Here is a 27,112-nt window from a genome sequence, read left to right on the forward strand (position 1 = left end):
GTTATCTTAGGGTCGGTTTGGTTCGTGGAATTTAGAAAACCCAGATTTCTACAAAGCTTGGTTTAGTCAAATCAAGGTTTTGTGTATCTTCATTCCGATTTTTGAGATTTTACTGAAACCATTTGTTTCACTTGTAAGACACATTTTTATGCATAAGCTTGGAGTTGAAGGCAAATTTCAAAAAGTAGTCCAATCTATTGTTTTTGCACTCTTTAAAAAAACAAAATCAGGATTTGATTTTCAATTCCTACTTTTTTTATGAAGTTGGAAAACTTGGTTTTTGAGGCAAAACTGGATGTCCCGTATGCTAATTCTATTTTGCAAATTGTGAAACAAACGCACAAATTTTCAAATCCTAATTTTGAAAAAGCCAATTCCTGTCATCTTCTACGAAACAAAGGGACCCTTTTAAATAATGACCATCTTTAACTATCATATCTTAGATTCTGATATTAAATTTAATTTTGTTAAAAGTTAATCCCTGAAATAAAACTCTAGATTACTGTCAATGAATGCAAACCACTTTCTCGAAAGAGAGCCTTTCAACGGTGCAAAATTAAAAAATCTTAAAAAAGTGAGGCCTGGTCTTATCTTTGTAGGCACCTCACCATAAGACAAAAGCGATCTATTATTCTTTGTAACTTCTCCTTTCCTGCGTCGGTTTTAAGAATTCTTGTCTGTGTGTACGTGTCAGATCTAACGCTCTCTCATAATATCGGGGAAATAGCTCAGGTCGCTTCTGCCGTCATCAAATAAAACATCGATTGGATTGAAATTGGAATTTAAGTCGGAAAGAAACAAGCAGAGGCGAAGCGAAAGCGATGCAGAGGCTCGTCGATTCCGCACTTGGCGTTGCCAAAGAGTAAGTGCTTCTCCCGCTTTCCGTTACGCCACAGGATCAATAGAACGTATCTTTATGTTTATGCATATCTGAAGAATGATGGCGGGAAGAGTAATTAAATACACGTTTTATCAAATTCGGAGTGGTCATGGTGGGAACTCTAATGAAATATGAATCTCTCCGTGGAATTGGCGATTCACAATTTTCAAGATTCCCTTCATTGTAGTTTTTTTGGTAGTAAATTCGAGCACCGATGTTGTACGGTGGAGAGAATAAATGAAACCCAAGTTTTATCAGGGATATAATTCCGTCTCTGCCATCTGCCACCTGTTTTATGAGATAAGTGAATGTTTGCTGACTCTAAGGGAGCTCTTAGGGTTTTGGTAGACCTCATTCGTTTGGGTCCAAGAAGCCAGCCTGTATTTTTGTGTTGTATAAGTGATAGGGACAAACCGGGTTGTACATGCCATTTGTAGTAATCGATGTGCGGACCAGCCCAAAATATGTTCTTGTGCCTAACATTACTTTGTTCATTCGTGAAGTACGTAGTCAGTTTAACGAAATTGTTAATTGTTCTGGTTCACATAGACATGTGACAGTTGTTGACAATCTTTTGCATTCTGTCATGAATTTCTGCGTCCTTGTTTTGCTCACCTTGTTTTGAGGTTAAAAAGGACGTTAATTAGCTAAATAGCGAAGTACCACAGAAATGTAGTTAAACTGTTTTCTGCATGGAAAGATTGAAGTAACTAATTTCATCATGATATAATCGCCAGCTATTACAAGTTTTTTAGAGCCCTCTTTATGTTTATATGTATATTGCATATTTGAAGGCGATATGAATCTACCTCTTGGTCACACAATTAACTTAGCAATGTTGTTCGTAGTTGGTGGATATTTGTAAGGCCCCGAAGATTCTCCCATTAGCTAATAAGTCATATCTGAATTAGATTAAAAGATTTTCAGTATTAGTTCTTATGATTAAGATCAGGGTTTAGATGTACCAAGGACACTTCTATGACGATGCTTTGACTTTTAACAATTTTTCGATATTCAAGGATTTACAATTTTTCTGATTGCTTTTTGCAGATCAGTGAAAGCATTCACACAAGAAACTTTTGACAACACAGTTAGATTCATAAATGGGTTTTCTGCTATTGTACTTGCTATATTACCGGGGAAAGCTGGCAGCTTGGAAGGTCTTCATGGGTGGGAGCTGAGACCATCCTTTCAAGCTGCACGTTTGCCTCGCTGGATGGAAGAGTAAGTATGAAGAACTATTGATGAATGAAAAAAATATTTGAATGGTACACATTTTTTCTTTGAATGAAGCAAATCTAGTGACTCGGTGATCTTTAGCCTAATTGTCTTGTTGGTCACTTAGAAAAGGATCCCATGCTTGAGAGGCTATAATCATCCATTTGTAGACAGTTTATATATTCCTGATATCATAAGTCTATTAATAAAATTGTACATTTGAAATTCGGGCACTGCCTCAATATACACATGGATTTCACAATTTTGGTCCTGCACAAGTTTAATTAATGATACAAGCTCATCACATAACTTCAACGCATTATGAGTGGTTATTTGTTGTTCTTCCTTCCTAAGGTGGTCATGGATTGTACATCCAAGGTTATAAAACTTAGAATGAAAAGTTCAAATGTTTATTAAAGAGTAATCAGGTTTAACATGGACATGCAAACTAGGCTTGAAACTTATTCTCTATGAAAATATTTCAAATTTGATATACCATATCCGTTTATAGTCTATATACTTAATTTCTCAGTTTCTTCTTATAGTTGAATATTAAATGAGAGAGAGAGAAAATATCGATTATTTGGTATTGCATATGATGAATCTCTTCATTGATTAACACTGGCTTGTATATAGCCATTATTCCTGCTTATAATCTTACAGGAATATAATTTCCCAACTAATTAGGTAACTATTTATTTTACCTGACCTAAAACTGAACTATTAATGTGAATGCTCTAACATTGAAGTTCAAGTCTAAAATACCTCTGTATGTACATTCTTTCACATTTTAAGTTACATGCTAGTATAAATTATGTTTGTTAGGAGCCCATATTGAATGCACTTAACTAGCATTATCAATGGCTATATGTTGCTCTTCTTAATTAAATAATTATGTCTCACAATCTAAGTTCGCCAAACTTAGACTGAAACATTTGTTTGATTAGGTTTAACTTTGGGCATGTATATGAGGTTTATTTTTATTTTTTGACATTTCCTTGTGGTAAAGAAAAAAAGATTCAAATGGTAACTTGTCATGATAGAGAGGTGTGGAACAATGGAAGACATGCAATAAGAATGGAAAAAGCAATGATATAATTTTGGTCTGCTGAATACTGTTTCCGGCAAACTGTTGTTGAGCAGAATTTAAATTTTGGTCCGCATTAAAACAAATGGACATTCCCCTTGGCTTTGTCATGTACTGCTGGCAATGTCTTGAGATTCATTTGCTATGTTTGAAGAGTAAATTTTGTAAATTCTTTGCTTACTTTATAGACTGCTTGCATATTGCTTTAAAGTTAAGACACTTAAAGCAATGACCTTCAAATGAATTTTGACTTACTGACAGGTTTGCTTCTATACACATTTGCAATATGAATAGTCCTTTTGCAAGTAAAACAAGTTGGTTTTGTTAGGCCTCTTACCCGATTTGCTTGTGGCAACCTTTGGACTGTTTTGATGCTTCTTGTGTTTGGCTTTTGATAGTTCACCGATCATGACTGGCTTCTGGCCGTTGTATCCAAGACCAGTAGTATCACTAGGCTTTGGTACTTCAATTGTTCATCCAATTTTTACAAACTCTTATTGTATTGTATCACTTTTCGTTTGCATCCTTCTCTTTCTGCAGTTCTTTCTTTAGTTTCTCATTTTCTTCTCTGAGTCTCAGGTTCTCATTTGTAATTTCTTGATTCTCTACAGTCTTTGCATGAAGGTGTTCATGCATGATAACATTCTCCTGTGATATACTAAAGAGTTGTTCATCCTTCTCATGCAATGCATTCTCAACATTCCGTTCACCATCTTCAGCAAGTTTCCTAGCTTCATCAACAATTCTTTTTCTTTCCAGATCTTCACACATTCTGACTGATTGGCTTTCCAGTTCCCTTTTTAGGTTCTTAATCTTTTCTTTCAACCTTTCAGTTTTCTCAATCAATTCCTCAATGGCTTTTTTCAGATTCTTCTGACATAGCACCTTTTTATTGGAAGAGATTTCCTAAGATTTCCCTGTAGCTCATGAATCATGTTAGCTTTCTGCTCAAGCTCTTTCTCATACCTATACCTCTCCATGATTGTGGACCTTTCCCTCAAGCTGTTAGGCTTACTACAAAAAGGATCAATGCTCTGATACCAATTGTTAGTACTCATGGATTCGAAGGTATTGAGGGGGGGGATTGAATCAGTACCTGCAAACTTCTACAAACTTTAACTTTTGTTTACTAATAATTAAACATATAACTGACAGTAGCAAATAAATCAATTCATTGCACATTTGAGACACATGACACAATGATTTTGGTCTTGCAGAAACCCGTGGTTATAAGGTAAAACCGTGGTGGTTATGGTACCCAAAAAATCTTCACTATATTGCAGTAAATGAGTTTGCCCGTTAAGAGCATACACACCCTTTTTGGGGGTTCACCTTGTTAGGAGTGATCTTGTACCTTGTTAGAAGTACAATTAGATCTGCTAAGATCTACCTTTTGAAAGGATTTACAAAACTCTGTTAAGAGTCTACCTTACCAGCTTTGACCCTGTTAAGGTATATTTGATCTAGGGATTTACTTGTTGTAACTGTTAGGTAACAAATGAAATCTCTAATTTGTAAATTATACTGTTTGCCTGTCAGATCCATTATGTTTTCTGATCTCTTTCTATTGCTCTGTGCACTTATCTTTTCTGTATCTTGATCACCTTTGTTAGATCTCTCTTCTTCTAGCTCACACCGATTGTCTCCCTTCACCGTTATTTGCTTCTCCTTTCAACATGTCTCAACAGCTTCTTACAATCTGTCTGTTACAGATCTCTTATGTTTGCTTGTGATCTTTTGCCTCTTAATCTTGACCCTCAATTCGAATTTGTGTTTCGCTCTTTTGTTTTCTCAAACAATTTCCGAATCTCAATGATAAGATTTGATGGGTTGACTTGCTTCTCTGTTTACCTGTCTACTGCTCAGACTGGTCGAAACATATTACATGTGGAGTCCAAACATATTACATATGTATGCCAACCTTGTTACACATCCCAAGGTAATACATATATCTTTCCTTAATCTCTAATATTGGATGCACGTTATCTAATGTAATTCTTCCTTTTCCTCTGATTACACTTTGCCATGTAATCACCACTCATTACTTAGTGATACCTAGTGATCACCAATTACAGCGATATCATTGATTATGACAGGTGTCCACATGAGACTTAATAACCTGATGCAAACATAGTCTTCACCTATCAAAGGTATGATATGGTTGCCATCAATGCCAATCATTGATATTCATAGACCTTTCAATTGTCTCATCAATCTCCTCAATTGTTCAATGCCAACACATTTATCTGTGGTAAAAATATAAATGGAATTCAATTGCTTGTATTCAAAACGGCAAAAAAAGCTTTTGACAAAAACTCAGTAACCTGAGTGTACAAGTGAGAGAAAACAACAGGTACATTTGTAGACACAATTGCTTTAACTGAAAATAATTGTCAAAAACTCAAGAACTCACAAGTGTAAAAGAATTTCAATCACTTGTCTTTAATTTTAAAATGGAAAAACTTGGCAAAAACTCAGCAAGCTAAGTGCATGATTGACATAAAATAACAGGTACAGATATAGACAGACATACTCGCACATGTACATAAACCAATATATATAATTTATTGGTTCTGTACACCAGCACAGTAATTTTCTTGGGATTGCTTACACCCATATAAAAAATATATAAAAATGAAAATATATACATAATTTAGCCTAAAATCAAGATTTAACTTCAGAGAACCAGATAACATGCAGATATATATCATTTCTGTGATTTATCATATAATTTAATAATTCTATATGATTGTAAGTACCTCATGTAAAAAATCATAGTCTTTGTGTGGACCCAGTAAAGAGCTGTGTTTCAAGTTGTTAATTCCAAAACCAATAAGTAAAATGTATGATTTACTTGTTGTGGACAACTTGAAAGATCCTCAAAAGTAAAGCAGGTGTTGCTTTTATTTATTTGGTAAATTCCTTGTCTAGAGAATTTTTTTAATGGCCTAGAAAAATCTGACATCTGCAATGGATGGAATATTTGTTTGCCTTAGCTATTGGTGAAGCAGATGTGATGTTTTCTTTTTATAATAGTAGCAATTCATTATTGCATGTTTACTAATGGTACTATTTTTTGGTGCTGACAGTGGGGTATCGTCTTTCAATCAAATCTTCCATGAAAATTCTTTGGGCTCTGACTCTTGTACAGAATCTGAATATGAATCTGGACAGGAAGATAATGATGAGAACAACAACCCTTCTTCTCCTTCTACTCAAGGCTCTTGTATGTCACAAACAAATAGCTTTGCTAGACGTGAGAAGCGCCCGAAGTCCTTGCTGAAACGATTTTTCCTCTGGATTTTGTGGCCTCTGATATATATGTTTAGTGTATCACAATCTTCATATACTTCTTCCAGAAATTCTTCAAAGTGGACTGGATCATTGATTGCTTCTCCGAATGGCAGAGAAAGCTTCAGGCATGTATATGGCTTTGCAAGCAAAAGAATGAACATGATTAAAGGTCATGTAGTTCAACGAACAACTGATCAAAGGCGTGGCTTGATTGAGGTGGTGCTAGTGTTACTTGGTATTAATAATTTTAGAGTAACTGTATTACATATTCTTTTATATATGTTGTTTTCTTTCACTCTCAAATTGTTTACAGTTGATGGTTCTTATCACGAGTTCTATAATTTAACTGAGGAACTGGATTATAATTGTGGATAATGGCATATTCTGCATTTGGTCTTAATTAAAGCTTCATTGTTTGAACAGGATTTGCAGCTGCTTGTGCAGATTATTATAGAATATGTATTTGATATTGTGACCAAAATGGTTCACTTCCTTCTGTCTCCTCTTGAAACATGTCGATTGGTATTTCAAAGGCTCTTTACTAGCCAACGAGCCAGTGAAAGTGACATAATGGCCAGCCAGAATACTGTCCCTGTCCAGACATCAACTCTTGGTGATTGTGACCCAACACCAAATGTGCGACAAACAAAATTTTCACAATCTTTGAATACAGATGCACGGACATGTGGAGATATTATAACAGAATTAGGGTACTTAAATGGTTCATTTTATTATCAGATACAGTCGGTACATAGTTTTAACTTGGAGAGTAAAATTGATTTACATCATTATTACCAATTAATGAATACTAACTGGGTTCTCTTTTTTCCCTGGTAAGGTATCCTTATGAGGCTATTCGTGTCACTACAGCTGATGGTTATGTCCTCCTTCTGGAAAGAATTCCAAGGTAAGAAATGAGGCATTTGTGAGAATTTTTATTATTTCTGTATATTCAGAAAAGTAATCCTCATTGAATATTTTCCATTTAGGTCTGAATTTCAAGTATATAAAAGAAAATCTTGTCATTTTTTATATTTACTCTTTCATGTTGTCTATGGGGAGTGGTGGCTTTAGGAATGAATCACGGAAGGTCCTTTACCTGCAGCATGGGTTGTTGGACTCATCTTTGGGGTAAGTACTCCATAAACTATTATGGTAGCTGTATCCGTTGTCATATACATATTTCCTTCTTCATGGGATTTGGAAGATGCATCAATGAGGAAGTAATGACAGAAAATGAGAGTGCACAATTCTCATTCTGAATTCTATGGTTTCTTTAGTCTGAAGTTCAACAAATTGACACACTTAATCTCGGATGATAATGACAAAGTCATAGAGGAACCTTGTTTTTGCCTTTAAGGAAAAGTCTGTGCGTGCAATTTTATTTGAGGAAGAAGATTGAGAAAGTCCAGTTTAGTGAGAGCTTTAGTGTTGTATTTTGTAATGCTGTAGAGTTTAGAAAAAAACATTCAAAATTGCTACTATTGCATTGCTTTAGAATTTTAACTATCGTAGGCTTGTTACTGGAAATGAACCAACTGGCTTCTTTAAAAAACTCTCTACAATATCTTGTTTTCTATTTGAAAATAGCCTTAGTATATCTGTAAAAAAAACATGTCAAGAGAACAAATAATGGAGAATGCACCAATCAATCGGAAAAAGTTGGATTCTATTAATGAAAAAGGCACTGAATGATTAAAAAAAATGTTGGACACAAATAGAAAATATATCTATGGTCACAAAATGAACACTATTGTAGATGCAAATGAGATTTTATTTAACAATGTAACAATAGATGTCCAATCTTTATCATGCATGAGACCAAAATCATCAATTTTCTTGCAGAATATTCTATTGTATTTTTGACCAGAAGTCGGTTGTTTTTGGCTTCTGTTTGTGACTTGTTGATTAATACATTATTGACCATTTCTTTGGGGCCATGTAGTTGGGTATCAAATGGAGTAGTTGGTTCCCAAGCATTTGCAGCATATGATCAAGGTTAGTGAAACTTTACTTTTCCAACAATGTGGAAATATAACTTATTTTGGCATTAAATGTAGATAGTGCAGTCTTCATTTGAAAAACAGGGATTTTATTTGGTATTCTCTGAGCTCTACACTCACTTTTAATGCTTATTAAATTTTTGGTTTATGCTATTTTTGGGCCTGTTTGCTAATATTAGTTTTAAAATTGAAGATTTGTACTTTTTCAGTTTTTTGCTTAGAAATATTGTTGGAATGCGTGTCTTAAAACACAGATCATTTAATGATGCAGGCTTTGATGTTTTCCTTGGTAACTTTCGAGGTTTAGTGTCCAGAGAGCATGTTGATAAGCATATCTCTTCTCGAAGGTATGATCTAAAAAATTGAGACTTCTGTAGTTTGTTGTTGTGGCTAAGCTTATGAATCACATTTCACAAAATTTTGGAATTTTTCTTAAGTTACATTTTAGAAAATTATGGCCGACACCCAACAGAAATTGAGGACTGTTTCATGTTCACAAGTGGAAACACCATGTTCAGTTTATTTTATTTGAGTAATGAACTATACGTAACTTACATGCCAAGAGTTAATCTTCTTCATTTTCAAAAGATAGACTATAACCACAAAGAGATGTGAGACATATTGAATTAGAATCTCTCTGTTCTGTTAGTTCTTCATTAGATAAGTTTTTTCTTTGAATTTTCATTTTATTAAAGAGATCTTAAACTTCGTTGAATTTTTTCGTCCATCCTGATTTTATTCGATTTTATCTTCAATATGTAGGAGACTATTCAATGAGCTTTGATTCTGGGCAATCTTGCATTTCCTTTTATCTTATCCAAAACCCTTTTAGCCTTTTCTATAGAAATCATTTGAGTATGAGTACTTTTCTCTTCTTTCTGTAACCGTTCTTGCAAAATATTAATTTTACAAGCACTTTTATTATCAATCTTTCTACTACATTTTTAATTTGATCTTTCTCTTCATTGAGGTTTTCTAAACTTTGCAAATACTTCTTTTGAAGTTTCTGCATTTCTGTAAGACTTTTTGCTTGTATCCTCTTCTAATCCCCATTCAATAACTAATTGGAACTTAAGTCGTTTATCACCTTTTACTCTTGTGAGAGATTTCTTTATCATAGCTGCTTTCTGACATTTGCTTATTTTGATTCCTTTTCTTTTCCTATCTTGCTTAGATTCTTCTTTCTATTTAGGAGTGAGAGCAAGTTTGAGAATTACTGGTTTTGTAAAGAATCCATAAGCTCTGGATTACTACTAGTCTGATAATGTTGCCATTGAAGACCTAGAAGGATAAGGATTTATAGATCTACCAGAACACAACTGCCTTTTAAGTGGAAATTCTGAACAAGAAGTAGAAGCTTTTTCAAGATTATAATAAGTTGGAATATTGACAGAATTATTGGCTATTGCATATCCTCTGCAGAAAGAACTTTTACTGAGAATTACTATTTACAGGTTGTTTGAGAACGGGCACATTAGGATCTATAACCTTATCTACAATAGACAAAATTTTCACCGAATCTAGGAGTTGAAGACAATACATTTTGAGATGGTGTGTCTAAATCTTGAAATCTTGATCTCTTGTTGTGTTGGATAAGTTTTTCTATAACATGAAAACCAATATGATAACCAGCAGAGTCAATGTTTCTACCATACTCTAGTAGCTTAGTGTTGCTCTCTAGGTATGAAACTCCTGTAAGGAAAATTTGATGGAGGGACTAAAATGTTTAATGGACGATATATGCATCTTCCTTCAATGGTAGTTTAAATAGGTTTAGGTTGCAGATCAAACCCTTAAAGTTCTAACAACAAACAGAAAGTAGATGAAACAAATTGAATATCAAGAGAAATTGTGAAATTTGGATGAATTTACTAACTGCCCATGACCCCTTTTCAGATCTAGGACACCTCTAAACTATGCGACTGCTGCTTGATTGCAAATCCAACATCAAGGGTCTACGAGTAAATTGGAATATTCGGTCCTATTGTCATAATTAAATTGAGGGCATACAATAATAACAAAGTATGCAAATCGTACATGAAAATGCCCTTTTTTTTCCACCTTTTAACATCCATGGGATCAATAAATGGAGGATAAACAGGACGAATTCATTAGCCTTGTATGTGAAGATTTAATTCGGTCTATTTTGTAACAGTTAATCAATCTAGCTGCTTAATACCCTTTTCAGGATAAAGATCAGAAATGCTGATATCAGGAAATTTTGAATTATCCTTTCATTTTTTGTGACATCCTTCTATTACCTTATGCAAAGGTCCCTTTCCAAACATGTTACCAGTTTTGTTCTTACAACTTGCCATTTGGAAAATCTATAGTAAGTTGTAGATCTTGGTTGTAATTTCAGTCTCCTTTTGTTGCTACAATTTTTGTCTTAACGTTGCCCTTCAAATGCCTGCTTGGCTAATGGGTTTTTATGATTGGCAGTCTACAACTACTGCGAGCTTACCCTCAAATTTCTTCATATTTCTCAAATAACGAAGACAAATGGACACAATGATGGAGAAATATTTATGCAAACAATATTGTATAATCTTGGCACAAAGATATTACAATGCAAAATAGCTATAAGAGTCTCTGATACCAATTTAAAACAAGATTGCTCTTATTTTTGTAGAATAACTTGAATGAAGATAACAGAGTAGCTTTCATAACTTAGATACAATTATAATATTGCAAGATATTATTTTCCAATGGTCAGGATCATATGGGAATGCAAGATCAGAGCATGCTTTGGATATTTGCATTCAATAGCCAACTCTAAACAAACTCTAAACTGAGAAACTGTCATGCCCAAATTTTATGGACTAATAAACACACCAATTTTTTTTTTTAAAAGAAAAAAGTTAAACTACTAGGTTAACTGGTTACATGTCTAGGTTAAACTATAACTACATTGATAAAAAAATCTGTATGTTTGCATTGTGCAAGGTAAATACTCAAGTTGAATGTTTAAAGTTCACATATAGTTTTCTAGCTCACAGATGACTTTAATCATATTTATGCTAGAATTTTTCTAAGGTGGCTCATAAAGAAAATAATTTCGTTTGGACCAAGTTCCAACATCAAACTTTTAAGAGACTTCAGTTACATATCAATAAAATCGATCCTAGTTTTCTAATGTTTATCAAGGTTCTAAATGACAGTACATTTACATGGTATATATTTCATTTTTCTTTTGTTTCTCTTTTTTTCTTTTTAATGTATGTAATCATCTTTTGTCTTAATTTTAATACTTGATATAAATTTCAAGGTTCTATTTATAAATCTAGATTAAATATAAACATATAGATGTCTATATATATTAAATATAAACATATAGATGTATATATATTCTAAATTTTATATATGTTAAATCAAATATTTATAAATTAAATGTTTATTAAACATTATATTTTTAAATCTAAATTAAATATGTTCTAATATATATATATATATAAAATAAAACATAACATTAAACATATATATGAAAAAAAGATAAATAAATTAAACAAACAAACTTTAAATTAAATCTTACCTCAATACCATTGCCACACCTTACAAAAGGGTGGGTAGTGATGGTCCATGCACGCCACTATTCATGGGGCCGTGAGACACCACGTGGAGGACATGGGTCCTTCTACTACTAGGGTGGTATTAAACAATTATGAAAAAAATGCGCCAGCCAAAAAGCCAACGCATGCAATGCTCATGCGCTTTGGAGGAGGAGTTAGGGGGCTTATCGGCAGCGGCTATCTAGCCACGAAATTCATCGTGGCTGGATGCCCCATGCCCCATCCACTATCCATGCCATACCATACCATGGTTCTGGCATGTCAAATCCTGACATGTTTTTTAGTTTTTTTGAAATGGTTGGATGAGGTTATTCTCATGAAATTTATGACCAAGTTTTTGAATTCTATATTAATGAAGAGATAAATGTTATTTAGAATAAATTGTATTTAAAATGTTTTAATATTTATATATCTGTAAAGTCAAATTTTAATTTGTATTATTGTGTATTAATCTTTTAAAATATTTAAAATATGTTAATACTAAATTCTATTAAATCTTTATAAATTAATTCAAAATTTTATAAAATTTAAAATAAAAATGATATGAACATATTGATATTTATTTTATTATTAGATGATTTTCTACTGTTTCTTAGCGAATTTGTGAAATCAAATTAACGTTCTCACTCTTTAATTTTGAAAACAATTTTATAGAACTATTTGTAGACATTATGGTATCTATATATTTTCTTGAATAATTATTAAAGTTTATAAAACTTTATATAAATATATTCATGATTGATGATATCTATATGATGATCACGAATGTTTTCTTGGGCAATTATTAAGTTTTATCAAATTTTATATAAATATATTCATAATTGAATACTTTAAGCTAATTTAAAATTGTGCAATTACTAAACTTTACCAAACTCTATATAAATATATTCTTATATATTGCAATTTTAATTGCTATGATATTTGAATCTTGATTGAATTAATTATTAATATATAAGATATCATATTTCTTTTTATATTCTTACTATCAAATTCAAGATGATTTGTACATATTTTTTTAAGAAATATATTTTATATATAAGTTTCACCTCAATATATTATTTATATATAAGTTTTACTTAGTTAAACTACTATCATATTTCAATCCTAAAATTATGTCTAAACAATGATGATCTAATTATTTAGAGTAAATATTATATGGTGATTTCTATTTAATGTAATAATTTCTAACTATTGTATATGTTATTTTTTCTATAAGCAACATTTTTTAATTTAGTACTTTTAATATATATATTTTTAAATATTAAAATATGATTAATTTAAAATCTGAATAATAAAAATAATCTTAAATATTTTTATACTAATTTATTTAAAATATTGTTATTAATAAATTCTTAAGAAGTTTTAGTAAGAAATTAAAAATTTAAAACATGATAGGACATAATTAATTTCTTTCTAGTATAAATATTTAAAATAAATAAACTAATTAAAATAAAAAATCATCTAAATAATTTTTAATATAGTTAGATTTTGAAAATCATACATATTTGAGCCTTTATATCTATCCATATATTCTAACAACCCTCACTCCTTCCAAATAATTAATTTTACTTTAAAAATAAAGTACAAATATTTAAAATAAAAACTCTTCTAAATAATTTTTAACAGAAGACACATTTTAAATTTTTAAAAAACTTATACATCTTTCCGCCTTTAAATTTTTCCATCTATTCTAACACCTAACAATCCTTCACATTTTTGTTAGCGCTAAAAACTTAGGCAAAAGCTTCATGAGAATAGCTGTTAGTCATCAATCCAATCATTCGTGTAAATCGTGATGATTTAGACAACAAGTATTGCAAAACGTGATTGGAAAACTGGGTGATGACATGGTATGGCATGGGTAGTGGATGGGGCATGGGGCATCCAACCTCGACGAATTTTGTGGTTTGATAGCTACTGCCGATGAGCCCCTCAACTCCTCCTTCAAAGTGCATGAGCATTGCATGTGTTGGCTTTTTGGTTGGCACATATTTTTATTATAATAGTTTAATACCATTGTAGTGGTAGGACCAAAAGATCTCTAAAACTAAAGAGTGGGTGAATAACCACTCTATTTTCAAATTCCCCTCTAATAGGCCTCCAAACTCCTATTCCTCTCATCATAAATGAGAGAAGCATCTTCCCTCCACCTATGTCTCCTTTTCTGAGTGAAACTCCAACTAAGTGAAGATAAGATGAGAAGTTGGTTATGACTTCTTCAATTTTCGCAACACTTGGTAAATGAGATTTTAAAAGTGTCCTAAAAGTGATTTAAACATAAGTAAAGTCAAAATTAAAGCCCTAATGTATAGTACTAACATGTAGGTAAGTTAATTTCACTAAAAGAACACTATTTGACTCTTATAAAGCCCTCTAAAGTCATCCTAAACCTAGAGTTCTAATTTCATCTTATTGAAGCCTTCACATGACAACACTATGCAACTGGATTAAACTTAGGCATTTCTAATTGGTTTGGTCTCATGTTAGGTAGCTCTTGCCAACATCTTAATTTATTTATTAATTTAACATGTCACTATGCACATAAACATTACAAATGTCAAGTGACACCATAAAACACAATTCGCATTATGAGTGACAAATCAATTTTTACAAAATGAATCTAATCTAAAATACTCATTCACATTACGTTTACGAAACAAAATACTTAACAACGAAATTTAGATCTCTTCATTAGATTGAACCTTGGCAATCACGGTTTGCACATAGGTTTAGCCTTGGTTCTCCGCTCACCATGTTTATTTTCCTGCACACTCAAAGTTTATGTGTGTATATATATACATATATATTATCAAATCTACATTCATAACTGAATCACAACAATTAAATTATTTCTCAATCCAATCTTCAATAACATTTGTATGTCTATATCAATGCGCATATATATTATTAGCATTGGTTATCGAGAGACCGGTCTCCCCCCTAAAAGTCGCGTCTCGGAGACCGAGACGCGTCTCAGAGACTTTTCACGTCTCCGGAGACCTCAAAAAAGGTTGGAGACTTCATGACGAAGTCTCTTGAAGTCTCCCCGTCTCCTAATCCAAAAAGTGAAGTCTCCCCGAAGTCTCTTGGTAAAATATAAATGTAAAATATAATATTAAATAATTTTATATATTTTAGCCCTCATTTTAATGTTTTTAATACAAAAATTAAGACCACTGACAATTTAAATGATTAAATCATTTAAAATATTTTATTTAATAAATTAATAACTTTAAAAACATTAGAAACACTTTAAAAAAATTATTTTTATTCAACAATTTAAATGATTAAATCATTTAAAATATTTTTGGAGAGTATGATAGCTGAAGACCTTGAGATGGATGATCACAACGTTGTGGAGTAGATGATAGTACCATCGACATACTAATACTAGATATATTTCTTTTTTTTGTTTATTGTACAAAGTGTTCATTTTTGTTTGCATATCAGCAATTCAGCATCAAACTATACTTTTTTGAATTTAAAATTGGAATATGTAATGATAATCTTAGCGATTATCAATCTGATATGATGGTGATCATATGCAATATTCGAAAAACAAATATGTCTATGAGATACAATATTGTGATCACATGAGTTTTGAAATCTTTGACTCTATGAGTCTATTTTAATTTTTAATGTGACATTACTATTATTATTTACTTTAGTCTTACAGTATTACTATTTTCAAATTTTGTATTTACTTTTAGTATTAGACTCTTTAAACTATTAAAAAAATTTATAAAAAAAAAAAATTTGCCGTCTCCAAGTACCCCCGTCTCCTATTTGAAAAATTGTCGTACCGGTACCAGTACCAGTATCGGAGACCTCAAAGTCTCCCCGTCTCCCGGTGACCTGTAACGCCCCGCTCGGGAACCCAAGAGAAATAAATCTAACATGTTACAATGTTTACTGAACTATTTTTTTTTTTTTAAAGTTTAAACAACATCAAGATAACATTAATGTGGAAGCAATATGAACATACACAACAAATACACATTTGCAATTACAGATATAGTTTCAATTCCTCAAGGATTCCTTTACGTTGAGTCACATTTAATAATTTTTAAATTAATTAGTTTAAGTTTCCAAGTACAATGTCTCAAGATCATAAAGAAATAATAGATACATAATCGCATAAGCAAATGCATAAATATAACAATACAATGAAAGTACGTCCACTAAATAACATCCACTGCACATGTCGCAGGGTATGTGAGAATAGATATAATACATCGGAATACATGATAACATATATACATCATCAGAAAAGAAGTCTCTAAGATAAGAAATAAGAATGATAAAGGTACATCTTCTGCAACGAACATCCAACAGCTGGCAATGTGAAGGGGGAACCCAAATGGTAAGAAGACACTACCTCCCGACCACGTGGTTACCTAGTCAGGCTTCCACTCCCACCGTGCAGGGAAGATAATGAACGAACCACATACGGCTATCAAACATAAAACATTTCTAGGCATGGAATTCCTAATAGCCAAAACTACCTCAAAGGTAACACATGCTACTCAAGAAGATAAAATAATCCAAAAGTAAGAAAACTCAATCCAATACCGACACCACATAATCAAACATCATACATGAACCAAGTATAAACCAAATACCAAGATCATAAGATAAAGTCAACAAAAGACAATCACCTCAAGTCAAAAGCCACATGTCAAAAGTACATCATCCATGAATCACCAATCATCATCAATGAAAGTAAATAACCATAATAAACACATCCGACAATAGATACACCACCAACAATAAGTACACCACCAGAGATACACAAAATCTACAGAGGAGACTCAGACTACATACTAGGGACTGTCATCACATGGCTGCTTGAGTTACCCTTAACTGATCTCTTAATAGACCCCGGACTCTCAAGCGTTGAGTTACCCTGGACTGGTTACTCTGAACCCCGGACCTTCAACATCACACATATGGAAACTAGAAAGCCCTCTCAAGAAGACGAGGCACTCATCTCATTCCCATCCTTAGTCTATACAAGCACTAAAGGCATGGGTAGATCAAAAATCTCTAACTTATCTTTTTAGTGTGTTTCCCTCCATAAATTTTAATTACTAGATTATCACTTATTACATAACTTGCATTAGGTTACCCTGGTACTGACCACTTTGGGTCCCAGACCCCTATGCAAGCCACTCCCAAGTCACGTACCTAGATAACCTCTCCTAAACACATAAAAACACAGTTGTGTCCCATACCACAACACCCATAAAAATCAAACTCGGTTCCTTAACAGGCAACCTGATAACAAGATGGTTCTCCCATTCGAGTACACATAAAAGCTCCACAAATAAAACTCATAAATATAATCTCCAATATGAATGTCAAAACACATCATGACATCCAATCACATCAATAGTATAAAATAAATCTCACAAAACCTCTGGTGTACTCCCTAGACTGGTCGACATCTAAACAACGCCAAAATCTCAAGCATAGGAAGTACAAGTAAAACCATACAGATACTCAGAGTAAGTTTCATGTTTGGCTTAATCGAACTCACGTAGTTAAGTTGAACATAAGGTTTCATTTTCAGTTAAACACATGTTCGAGGTAATAAGTTTTCGCAATCATTCCTTTTTAACTAACCCATTTCTATATTTAAATGATTGTTCAATTACCTTATAACTAAGCTAAGGATAATCATTTATTTATTTATGTTATAAAAACAATCCTTAATGATTTTAAATAAAACAAATTCGACTTTATTAAAATCATTAAACCCTCATTAATATCTTCCATTAAATCAATAATCTATTTTTACAATTTTAACAAATAATGTCCATTATTAATTAACTTTAATTAAGCTAATATTAATTAAATTAATCAATAATTGTTAATTTAAATACTTATATTAAAATCTTCATTGATTATCAATTTATTAACATTTAACTAAAACTATTAATAATTATGAAAACTACCTTAAAATATATTAATATTTAAATTATTAAATATTAATAAAGATCATTTAATAAAACATTATTAAATCACATTTATTAAATACATTTTAAAAACGCATTAAAATTTATATATATAAAAAAAAACAAAATATAAAAATGTATTTAATTCGGCGTGTTTAAAGGCTCGCCGGCCTGGTACCTGCGACAGCAGGTACCCTACTGCGCACAGCAGCAGTTGTACTGCTGCCTGCGGCAGCAGCGGTACCAGCTGCCGCGGCAGACTCTGCCGGCAGCAGGTACGGGGGGGGGTATGTCCCCACCCTATAAATTTTATATATTATTATTTTTTTTAAAATTTAAAAAATTATAAAATTTCAAACAAACTTTTTTTCAGTAATATATAAATATATTAAAATATTTAAAACAATCCAAATACATCATAATAAATTAACATTATTTTAAAATATATTTCTTTTAAAAATAATAACAATTTATATATATAAAATAAAACCTCTTTCTTTCTTCTTATTATTTAATTTTTTTATTTTTAAATACTATCTGCAGATATAGTATGGTAGAGAAGACACAACAAATCATTCGAATTTCTAATTTTAAATCTTCTTTTTTCTTCAAACCCTACATGATTTAATTAATTTCCTCAATGATTCTTCTATATGAATAATGAGAGACTAATTTTAACCAATCAGATCTTGAAAACAATCGAGATGATAAACAAAATTTCAATCACCCAACAATCACGAAGCAAACAGATATTTTCAATTAAAATTGCATTCACGAGATTTCAAAACCCTACCTCGTACTGATGCTAAAACTCTAACAGCTGGATGAAAATTTCTACTGCAAGCAATATCCTTCAAGCTACGAAAAATTCCTTCTTCTCCAAACCCTTTGAATTGCTCTCCAAACCTGTGTGTGCCCTTTTTCAACTTGTGTCTAAAAAAAAAACTCTCCCCTAAATAATGACCCCAAAACCCTCTAATATAGAATCTAATTACCCTTTAGGGTTTCTATCTCCACAACTCTAAAATAATAATTACTTTATTTGATTAATTCTTTCTTGCACAATTAATTCGCTTTTAATTAAAATATTATTTTATTTTTCCTTCATGCACTTTAAGTGAATTGTTAAATTACTTTATTTAACTATCCACTTGACTTCTATTTTAATCAATTTATAACTTATAAATCTCATGCGCACTTAATGCGATTAAATATCTTTATTAATCTCACATGTTTAATCTTTTCAATTAATTTCTTTTATTTTCAACTCATGCATAAATCATGCGAACTATAATCTTTATGATAATTAAATATCTTTTCACTTTTAATTTCATTTTTAGAAACTTAATTGATAAAATATTTATTAACTTAAATAACAATAATATTTAGCATTTATTTAAAAATGCACTCTAAATATATTATTATTAAATTAAATAAATATAATCATGTTCTAAATTTAATCTTAAAACTTTTATCTTCCAATTCAATTCTTTATATTTAATTAATTTCTCAATTAATTAAATATAATTAAATATTCAAAATATCATAATTATTTTTCATTAAATTAAGTTATTAATTTAATCTATTAATTAGACTTAATTAACAAAAATTCATCAAAGACTCACAAAACAACATACGCACAAAATACTCACTGGTTTTAAAAAAAGTAGACAGTCTGTTACGAGTCCTCCTTGCAGGACAAGTATTATAGGCTATGGCTAGGATTGAACCTGATCATTATCTTCCCATTCTCACCATTTGAGTATTTGTAATAGGGCACGCTCATCCTGGCAATTCAGGGAAGTCGATGCTCGGTACCTGCATCCTGCATAAAAGACGAGCATGTACCTATATATAATATATCTAAACTAAACAGACAATGGCGGGGAGTGGTTCATCGTGTAGATCCCGACTAGCAGGTGACTACGACTCCCTCCCTTAACCACATCAAACACGTTAGACAGAAAGATAAAATAAACACGCACATCACACACATGCAAGTATGGGGTAAGTATCATCAAATGCGTACATATAATAATGCATCTCTATCAATACAACATAATCATCATTAAAGACATCATGTTAACATTTTTATAAAAGAAACCACATTTACTAACTAGGATCATTAAGATATCGTTAACAACACATGAATGAAATGAAATCAACAAGTATATATGTAATCCAAAACATGAAATAATATCATAATATTGTAAATCTAGTATCTCTAAAACTAATCAATGCATAATATCAACTTAAAAGAATTTGACAATGATAACAGAAATGCGATCTAGGGGCAGGCACTACATGATCTTGATTATTAGCATAGTCAAAATAAACATGATGTAACCATTTACACCATTTCTCAACTTTTCAAATATAATCTATCTATTACGTTAATAGATCATCGTCGTTTATTAGTTAATGGTAGTCTATTTTTAATCTTCTATAAATTTTAGAATTTTTCTAATATTTAGTTAGCTTTAGTTCGCTGTAGCTCTTTTAGCTTTCTTTCAGCTAGAATATAATGTTTATATTCTTTACGATTGTTTCCTAAGGAAACATCGTTCCATTCTTTTGTATAGAATGACCTCTTGATCTCCATTAATAACAAGCATCTTACCAATTACTTCGTAATATGGTATCTGATCAAATATTTAAAACTATTTAAAAATTTTATAATATCCTTCGAAATTATTTGCTCAGATTTTTCGAAATAATTTCTATGGTTTTTTCTCCAAAACCCGTCTAGGGTTTCTGTATTTGAGAAAAATCCTTCTGCTCAAACGTTGGTTCTTGGCTAGGGTTTATGTTTTCTTCCAGATTGCTATGCTCAAAACGTGTCTGCAAAAATGTGACTAAAGTTCGCTTCCTCTGTTCAAGATCATCTCAGATCTTCTGCTCACGACTGGGTGCTTGTTTCTGTTGGAAGGTACTTGTTTTTTGCTAGAGATCTACACTCTTTCCTGCACGTGCTTTGTTTAGCGCCGTTTTTTCTCAAGTTTTTCGACGTTGTTTTCTCAAACTCACGTGCCGTTTTTGCATACTCCAGCCATAGCCACCTCTCTCTACTTTGAATCCGACTAATATTTGCCTTCAGACAACCATTTTTCTGCAACTATTGATCTCCAAAGCCGTTGACTAGGGTTTTCTTTGAAACCCTAGTTTTTTACCACGGATTTTTTTTTTTGATTACAGATTCTTGGTGGGTTTATCGAGAGTTCAACTGGGTTGTCCGTTTTTATGGGTGCCTCAATTTTTGAGCGAGTGGATCTAGAAAATGACAACATTTTCTTTTTGGGTTTTTTGAGCTCTCTTCCGAGGCACTCTGCATAAAATCACGATTCTATATGCGTTGACAAAATAAACAATTAAGTGCATGAATGTAAATAATCATCAAGCATCATCAATAAATCCTAATCATCATAAATAAGTATCGTCAGTAAAGCATCCCATAATATCAAATAGTTTGAACCAGTGTCCAAATAGGTCTAAAGTGTAACAAATTCTTGAAACATAAAGTATCCAAAAAGCAAATAAATAACTATGCTATGATGGGTCGGGGTGAGGCCTCATAGAGACTAAGACTGAAAGAATTTTGATGCCTTAAGTGAGTTATAGGGCTTCTAATTATGGCATTTGCAAGCCAAGGGGTAGATGGAAGTGGTAGACGGTTTACCGGTGGATGTGGATTACCAATAGATGAGAGTGGTAGCATTGGTCAAAAAGTAGATAGTGGAGGGGTAGGTGGATTTTTCGGGAGATGGTGATAGTGGAGTAGGTGGAAAATCTGGAAGGTGGTTGTACTTTTTGGAAGATGGTGAAAGTGGATAAGTACATACTTTTGGGATGGTGTAAGCTCATTATTACGATCTATAAATCTGTCAAATATTAATATATTCTTATAATATCAATACTAGAGGGAAAATATTTGTCCATATAATATTAATGCTAGTAAGGGGGTAATATTAATATTTAATGACTACTAATGTCTCTTGATTTTATATTCTCTTTTGTCAAACCTAGAAAGTTAGAATGGTCCACTTAACACTTGTAAGTGGCGACAAAGATTTTTCTTTTTACGCAGGTGTGCATCCTGTTGTCAGAACTTAACATAGCTAACATCATGACTTTTTGGATAGATTTGCATCTTGTTGTTAGATCTTAATGTGATTGATATCACGGCACTAACAAGCACATGCTCTTGCTCTAAAATGCCTTGCGAGACATGAAATCTAAACTAAGAAACAAACTTTATTAAGTGGCAAGGAGGAAAACCAAGCTATCACACCATTTTTCAGACCTGTACAAGGCCATTTAGCGCCTCAAATCTAACTTTGAAGTGCTCTTAGGGGGTCTCCAGGCAACTTAAAATTGCAATAACTTTCAAACCGTAAAGCCTTTTGACCTGATTCTTTTTCTGGAGTAATAATCCCTCCAACTTACACCGTCTATCTCATCATAATTATGGCTCAATAACAAAATAACCTTTTTTTTGCATTGGCACGTATTCCAAAGTGCTCAAAAACTCTAACCTAGAAAACCAATAGTGGAACTATGAGAGCTGGAATCTCTATTTGACCCAAATGGGTATTCAGAAATGAAAACACATTAAACAGAAACTAACACTAAGCATATTTTTGGGTGATACAGGATTGATCTTACACCACTGGATACTCTTGCATCAGATCTAATGCAGGAGCATCTTGCATCACAAAAAAAAGTTGTGTGATCAAAATTATAAAAAAAAATAGTGGAGGAGAGAGAAAATGACGAAAATAGAAAGAAAAATAATAAAAAATAAAAGAGGGAAAGAGGGAAAACAAGAATTTCTATTTTCAAGGTGCATAGGTGGCATAAATAGAAAAATAGTTATCATTTCATTTATCGAAGTGTGTAGTTTGCATCTTAGAAGTTTGTGGAAAATTCCTTAAATCATGCATTTAATATTTGTTGTGATCCACAAAGGAAATGTAATTTTCTAATTGGTCCACATGGTGGGGCTTAGTTGTATTTGGGTGGGAATTAAATATTTGTTTTAAGGTAGTTGCATTTACCTTTTATCCCACATTGGTTGTGTTTGTAATATCTTGGGTGGTAAGTGCCTATTTAAGCAAGGCATATGAGCATTTGTAATCAAGCTCTTCAAGGATAAGCTTTTCGAGTGTAAGCTCTCAAGGTGTGATCTCTTCTTGTATAAAAGCTTTGGAGGTGAAGGATCTTAATGTGTAAGATCTTAGTTCGGAAGTTCTTCTTGTAAAAGCTCTTGGTGTGCAACTAGTTGGAAGCTCTTAGTGTGGAAACTCTCTTATATTGTAAGAGTTTGGAGTTCTCTCATTTGGAGAATATTGTAATAATTTTCAAGTGTAATAAAAGAATGCTTTGTAAAGCATTTTATCTTCTTTGTCTCCATATTGTTATGATTTTGGTTGTGAGTTGGTAAGGGTGGTGTGGCCTTTCATTAGTGGTATTAGAGCGTACCTTCATCAGTGGTATTAGAGCGGGAGTTCTTGAGCATGTGGACATATCGCCGAATGTGAGGCAGTTTGCACTAGGACTTTGAGTTGGGTGAAGTTTTCCAAGAAGAAGTTCTTGAGTGTGTAGACACATCACCGATTGTGCAGCAGTTTGCACGAGGATCGTGATTTCAGTTAAGTGTGTAGGCAAATCACCGATTGTGAGGTAGTTTGCATGAGGATCATGATTTCAGCTAAGTGTGTAGACAGATCGCCGATTGTGAGGTAGTTTGCACGAGGTGCTTGTATTGCACGAAGTTTGTCTTATATAGACTTGGTCATGGAGAAGAGAAAGAAGAAGATGACTTTTGTGATTGGATGGATTCTGAGGATTCCAATGCTTGAGAAGATTAGAGAAAAAAATCAAGAGGCATTGCGAGTTGATTTGCAAAAGCAAGTGAATGAATTAGAAGTTGAGTTGCAGAAGAGGAGCGTGTTACCAGGAAAGAGATGTTGATAATTCTTTGGATGCACAAAAGAAAGAAGATCTAGTGGAGTATCACACATGGTACAAAAGAAGAGCAAGAGGATGAAGAGGAAATTATTTGTGAACTTGAAGTTGAAGAAGATGAAACAGAAGAGGAAGAGCATGAAGATGACCAGATTTGTGAGCCAAAAGCAAATAAAGATGATATAAAGACCGCAACAATGGAGGAAGAGTACAGTGCCTTAGTTGGAGATCAAGCAAGTGAAGCAGTTATATGCATTGTTGATGACATAAAAGAGGCAAGCAAAGATGATGAATATGTGAAAGAGGTAAATTGTTACGAATCATGGGATGTTGTCTTTGAGATGAGTTTGAAAGATATTGATGATGGTTTGCATGAGGATCTTGTTAGTGATGTGTGGTATACAAAGAAAGATTTGTATGGTGTTGCTGAGTTTATTTATCCTATAAGATTGGAGGAGGATGAGAGTATTACTTGGACAGAGTTCATTGCAGAAAAGTATTTTCAGCAGTAGACACTTGTTCCAGCTAGGTGTTGGAAGAGAAGAAAAAAAATGGTAGTAGTGGCTACTTCATTTTGTGAATCCATGTCCACAAATTTTTTCCTACCATAGGTGTTTGATGCAGTAGCATCTTGCATCACAAAAAAAAGGGGGTGATCAAATTTTTTAAAAAAAAGAAAAAAAGTGGAGGACAGAGAAAGTGACGAAAATAGAAAAAAAAATAATTAAAAAAATAAAAAAGGGGAAAGAGGGAAAACATGAATTTCTACTTTCAAGGTGCATAGGTGGCATAAATAGAAAAATAGTTGTCATTTCATTTATCGAAATGTGTAGGTGGCATCTTAGAAGTTTGTGGAAAGTTTCTTAAATCATACATTTAATATTTGTTGTGATCCACAAAGGAAATATAATTTTCTAATTGGTCCACACGGTGGTGCTTAGTTGTATTTGGGTGGGAATTAAATATTTGTTTTAAAGTAGTTGCATTTACCTTTTATCCCACATTGGTTGTGTTTATAATATCTTGGGTGGTAAGTGCCTATTTAAGCAAGGCATATGAGCATTTTTAATCAAGCTCTTCAAGGGTAAGCTCTTTGAGTGTAAGCTCTAGGTGTGAACTCTTCTTGTATAAAAGCTTTGGAGGCGAAGGATCTTAATGTGTAAGATCTTAGTTGGGAAGTTCCTCTTGTAGAAGCTCTTGGTGTGCAAGCTAGTTGGAAGCTCTTAGTGTGGAAGCTCTCTTATATTGTAAGAGTTTGGAGTTCTCTCATTTGGAGAATATTGTAAGAATTTTCAAGTATAATAAAAGAATGCTTTGCGAAGCATTTTATCTTCTTTGTCTCCATATTGTTATGATTTTGGTTGTGAGTTGGTAAGGGTGGTGTGGCCCTTCATTGGGTATCAGAGCATACCTTCATCGAGTCTTTGTTTTATTATCATTCTAATTATATATAAGATAATTATTTACAAGATTATGCTTTTCTTCTAGCCATTATTCCACTCATTAAGAATAGGATATCTTTCAACATTTGGTATAAGATGAATCCCACCTTGTTTGTATGTGCCTTCAATTTGAGTAAATAGTGATATGAATATTGGTGTTTTTTGATTTTTTTAGATGCCATCCTTATTGTATTAAGATCATAGCATTTTCCAAAAAGCTCTGTGCCATCATGTCTTATAATCCATTTAAGGGAAAAATTCAAAAATTGAACTATAAGATTTAATATGAGCACTACAGTATTTTCTTTAGTCCTTGCTTTGAAATGTGTTAGTTGACATAATGAAATTCTGTATGATGGACTAAAAATTGGATGAACTCTTCTATGTTATGATTTCCAAAAGGGAAATGATAATCATATCTTGACATTGGAAAATGATATGAGCTTCTTTGTATCCCCTTACCAGATGCTTCAGAACAATCAGTTGCTCCTTTGTTACCAATGGAGAAAGGACATGAATCTGGTTAGTGCCTGGTACTGTCTGAATGTCTCTTCATCCATCATATCTAAATATTGGGACATGATTATACTCTATTATAGAAATATCTCTGATATGTTTAGATCACCAAAGATTCTGGACTTTCAGGAAGAAGATTCTCATCTACATCCAATCTCTCTAGTTAAATCAACAAAATCCATTTCATGGGGAATATGGATGAATTCAATTTCCTTATTTCTTTCCAAAAGTAAACCTGTTTTTCAAGAAGGGGAATCTTTGAAACCAACTCGAAATATTCCATCCTAAAAGAATGTCAGTTTGTATACTATTATCCTCCTAGAAAGAAAAATGATAATGGATATCTCCTAGATTTACCATGATGCCACATGATTTTTTTTCGCAAACCTCTTACAATTCCAATTCCCTGTATTAGGATATCATCAGGATTCCAATAAACAGGTGGCAAGACATTTAGTGATTTTTCTTAGCATTACTATTTGTGGAACCTGAATCTGAAAGAGCAGAAAACACTTGACTTAAGAACTCTAATTTGACATGAATTATTGTTGTTGTAGAGATATTGGACCATAAGACAAAATCTGCATTAGATTGATGGTTCAACCAATCGTGTTCTGCATCCATTTTATAGAGTGATCCTTAGGTTTTGGATAGTTGTAATTATGTAGAAAATTCTCCCAATCATATGAATGTGGCCTGAATTCTTCTTTTCCAAAAGAGTTCTCATCAATTAATAAAGAAGAGTTGCTTGAAACATTTTTTTATAAGGCAACTTTTTGCAGAGTTTGATCATATTTATAAGGAATTTTTTTATCAAGCTCATTATAACCTTGTTGACTTTGATTTTTTTTCTATATACTCCTCCATAGGAGAAAATTGTGTTTCTTTGCACTGAATCCTAGGAAGAAGTAATTTTTTCACTCTTTCAATAGGCTGTTCCATTATCTCTTTCTTGCCAACTTTTCTCCTGGAAAATTCTTGATCTCATCAAACTCTTCAGAATAATTTTCTTCTAAAAGCTTGTTGACAATGAATAGCCTAATGTGAAATCATTCCTTTTCATTTGCCAAGAAGTGTAAGCACCATGTACAATCTATATCATATGAGTAATAATCTATAGGTAATTGACATGCGGTAGAGCTATTCAATTTGTTGAAAGTTTTTGGAGGATAAATCAAGTGT

General features: G+C 32.4%; 1 protein-coding gene across 1 annotated transcript in view; it reads left to right on the forward strand.

Moving 5' to 3' along the window:
• Positions 1-784: 784 nt before the first annotated feature.
• LOC149578607 (uncharacterized) overlaps positions 785-27,112 on the forward strand; it is a 51,467-nt gene continuing 25,139 nt past the window's right edge. The window contains exons 1-8 of the mRNA XM_089830148.1: positions 785-862; positions 1,931-2,104; positions 6,275-6,695; positions 6,903-7,189; positions 7,318-7,386; positions 7,554-7,610; positions 8,425-8,477; positions 8,754-8,829. Coding sequence (XP_089686274.1) covers positions 822-862; positions 1,931-2,104; positions 6,275-6,695; positions 6,903-7,189; positions 7,318-7,386; positions 7,554-7,610; positions 8,425-8,477; positions 8,754-8,829 — 1,178 coding nt within the window. The 5' untranslated portion in view covers positions 785-821. The remainder of the gene's footprint in view (positions 863-1,930; positions 2,105-6,274; positions 6,696-6,902; positions 7,190-7,317; positions 7,387-7,553; positions 7,611-8,424; positions 8,478-8,753; positions 8,830-27,112) is intronic.

The sequence above is a fragment of the Cupressus sempervirens genome, chromosome 1 (genome assembly GCF_028749045.1).
Source record: "Cupressus sempervirens isolate cs-2001-9-10 chromosome 1, ASM2874904v1, whole genome shotgun sequence".
Lineage (NCBI taxonomy): Eukaryota > Viridiplantae > Streptophyta > Pinopsida > Cupressales > Cupressaceae > Cupressus > Cupressus sempervirens.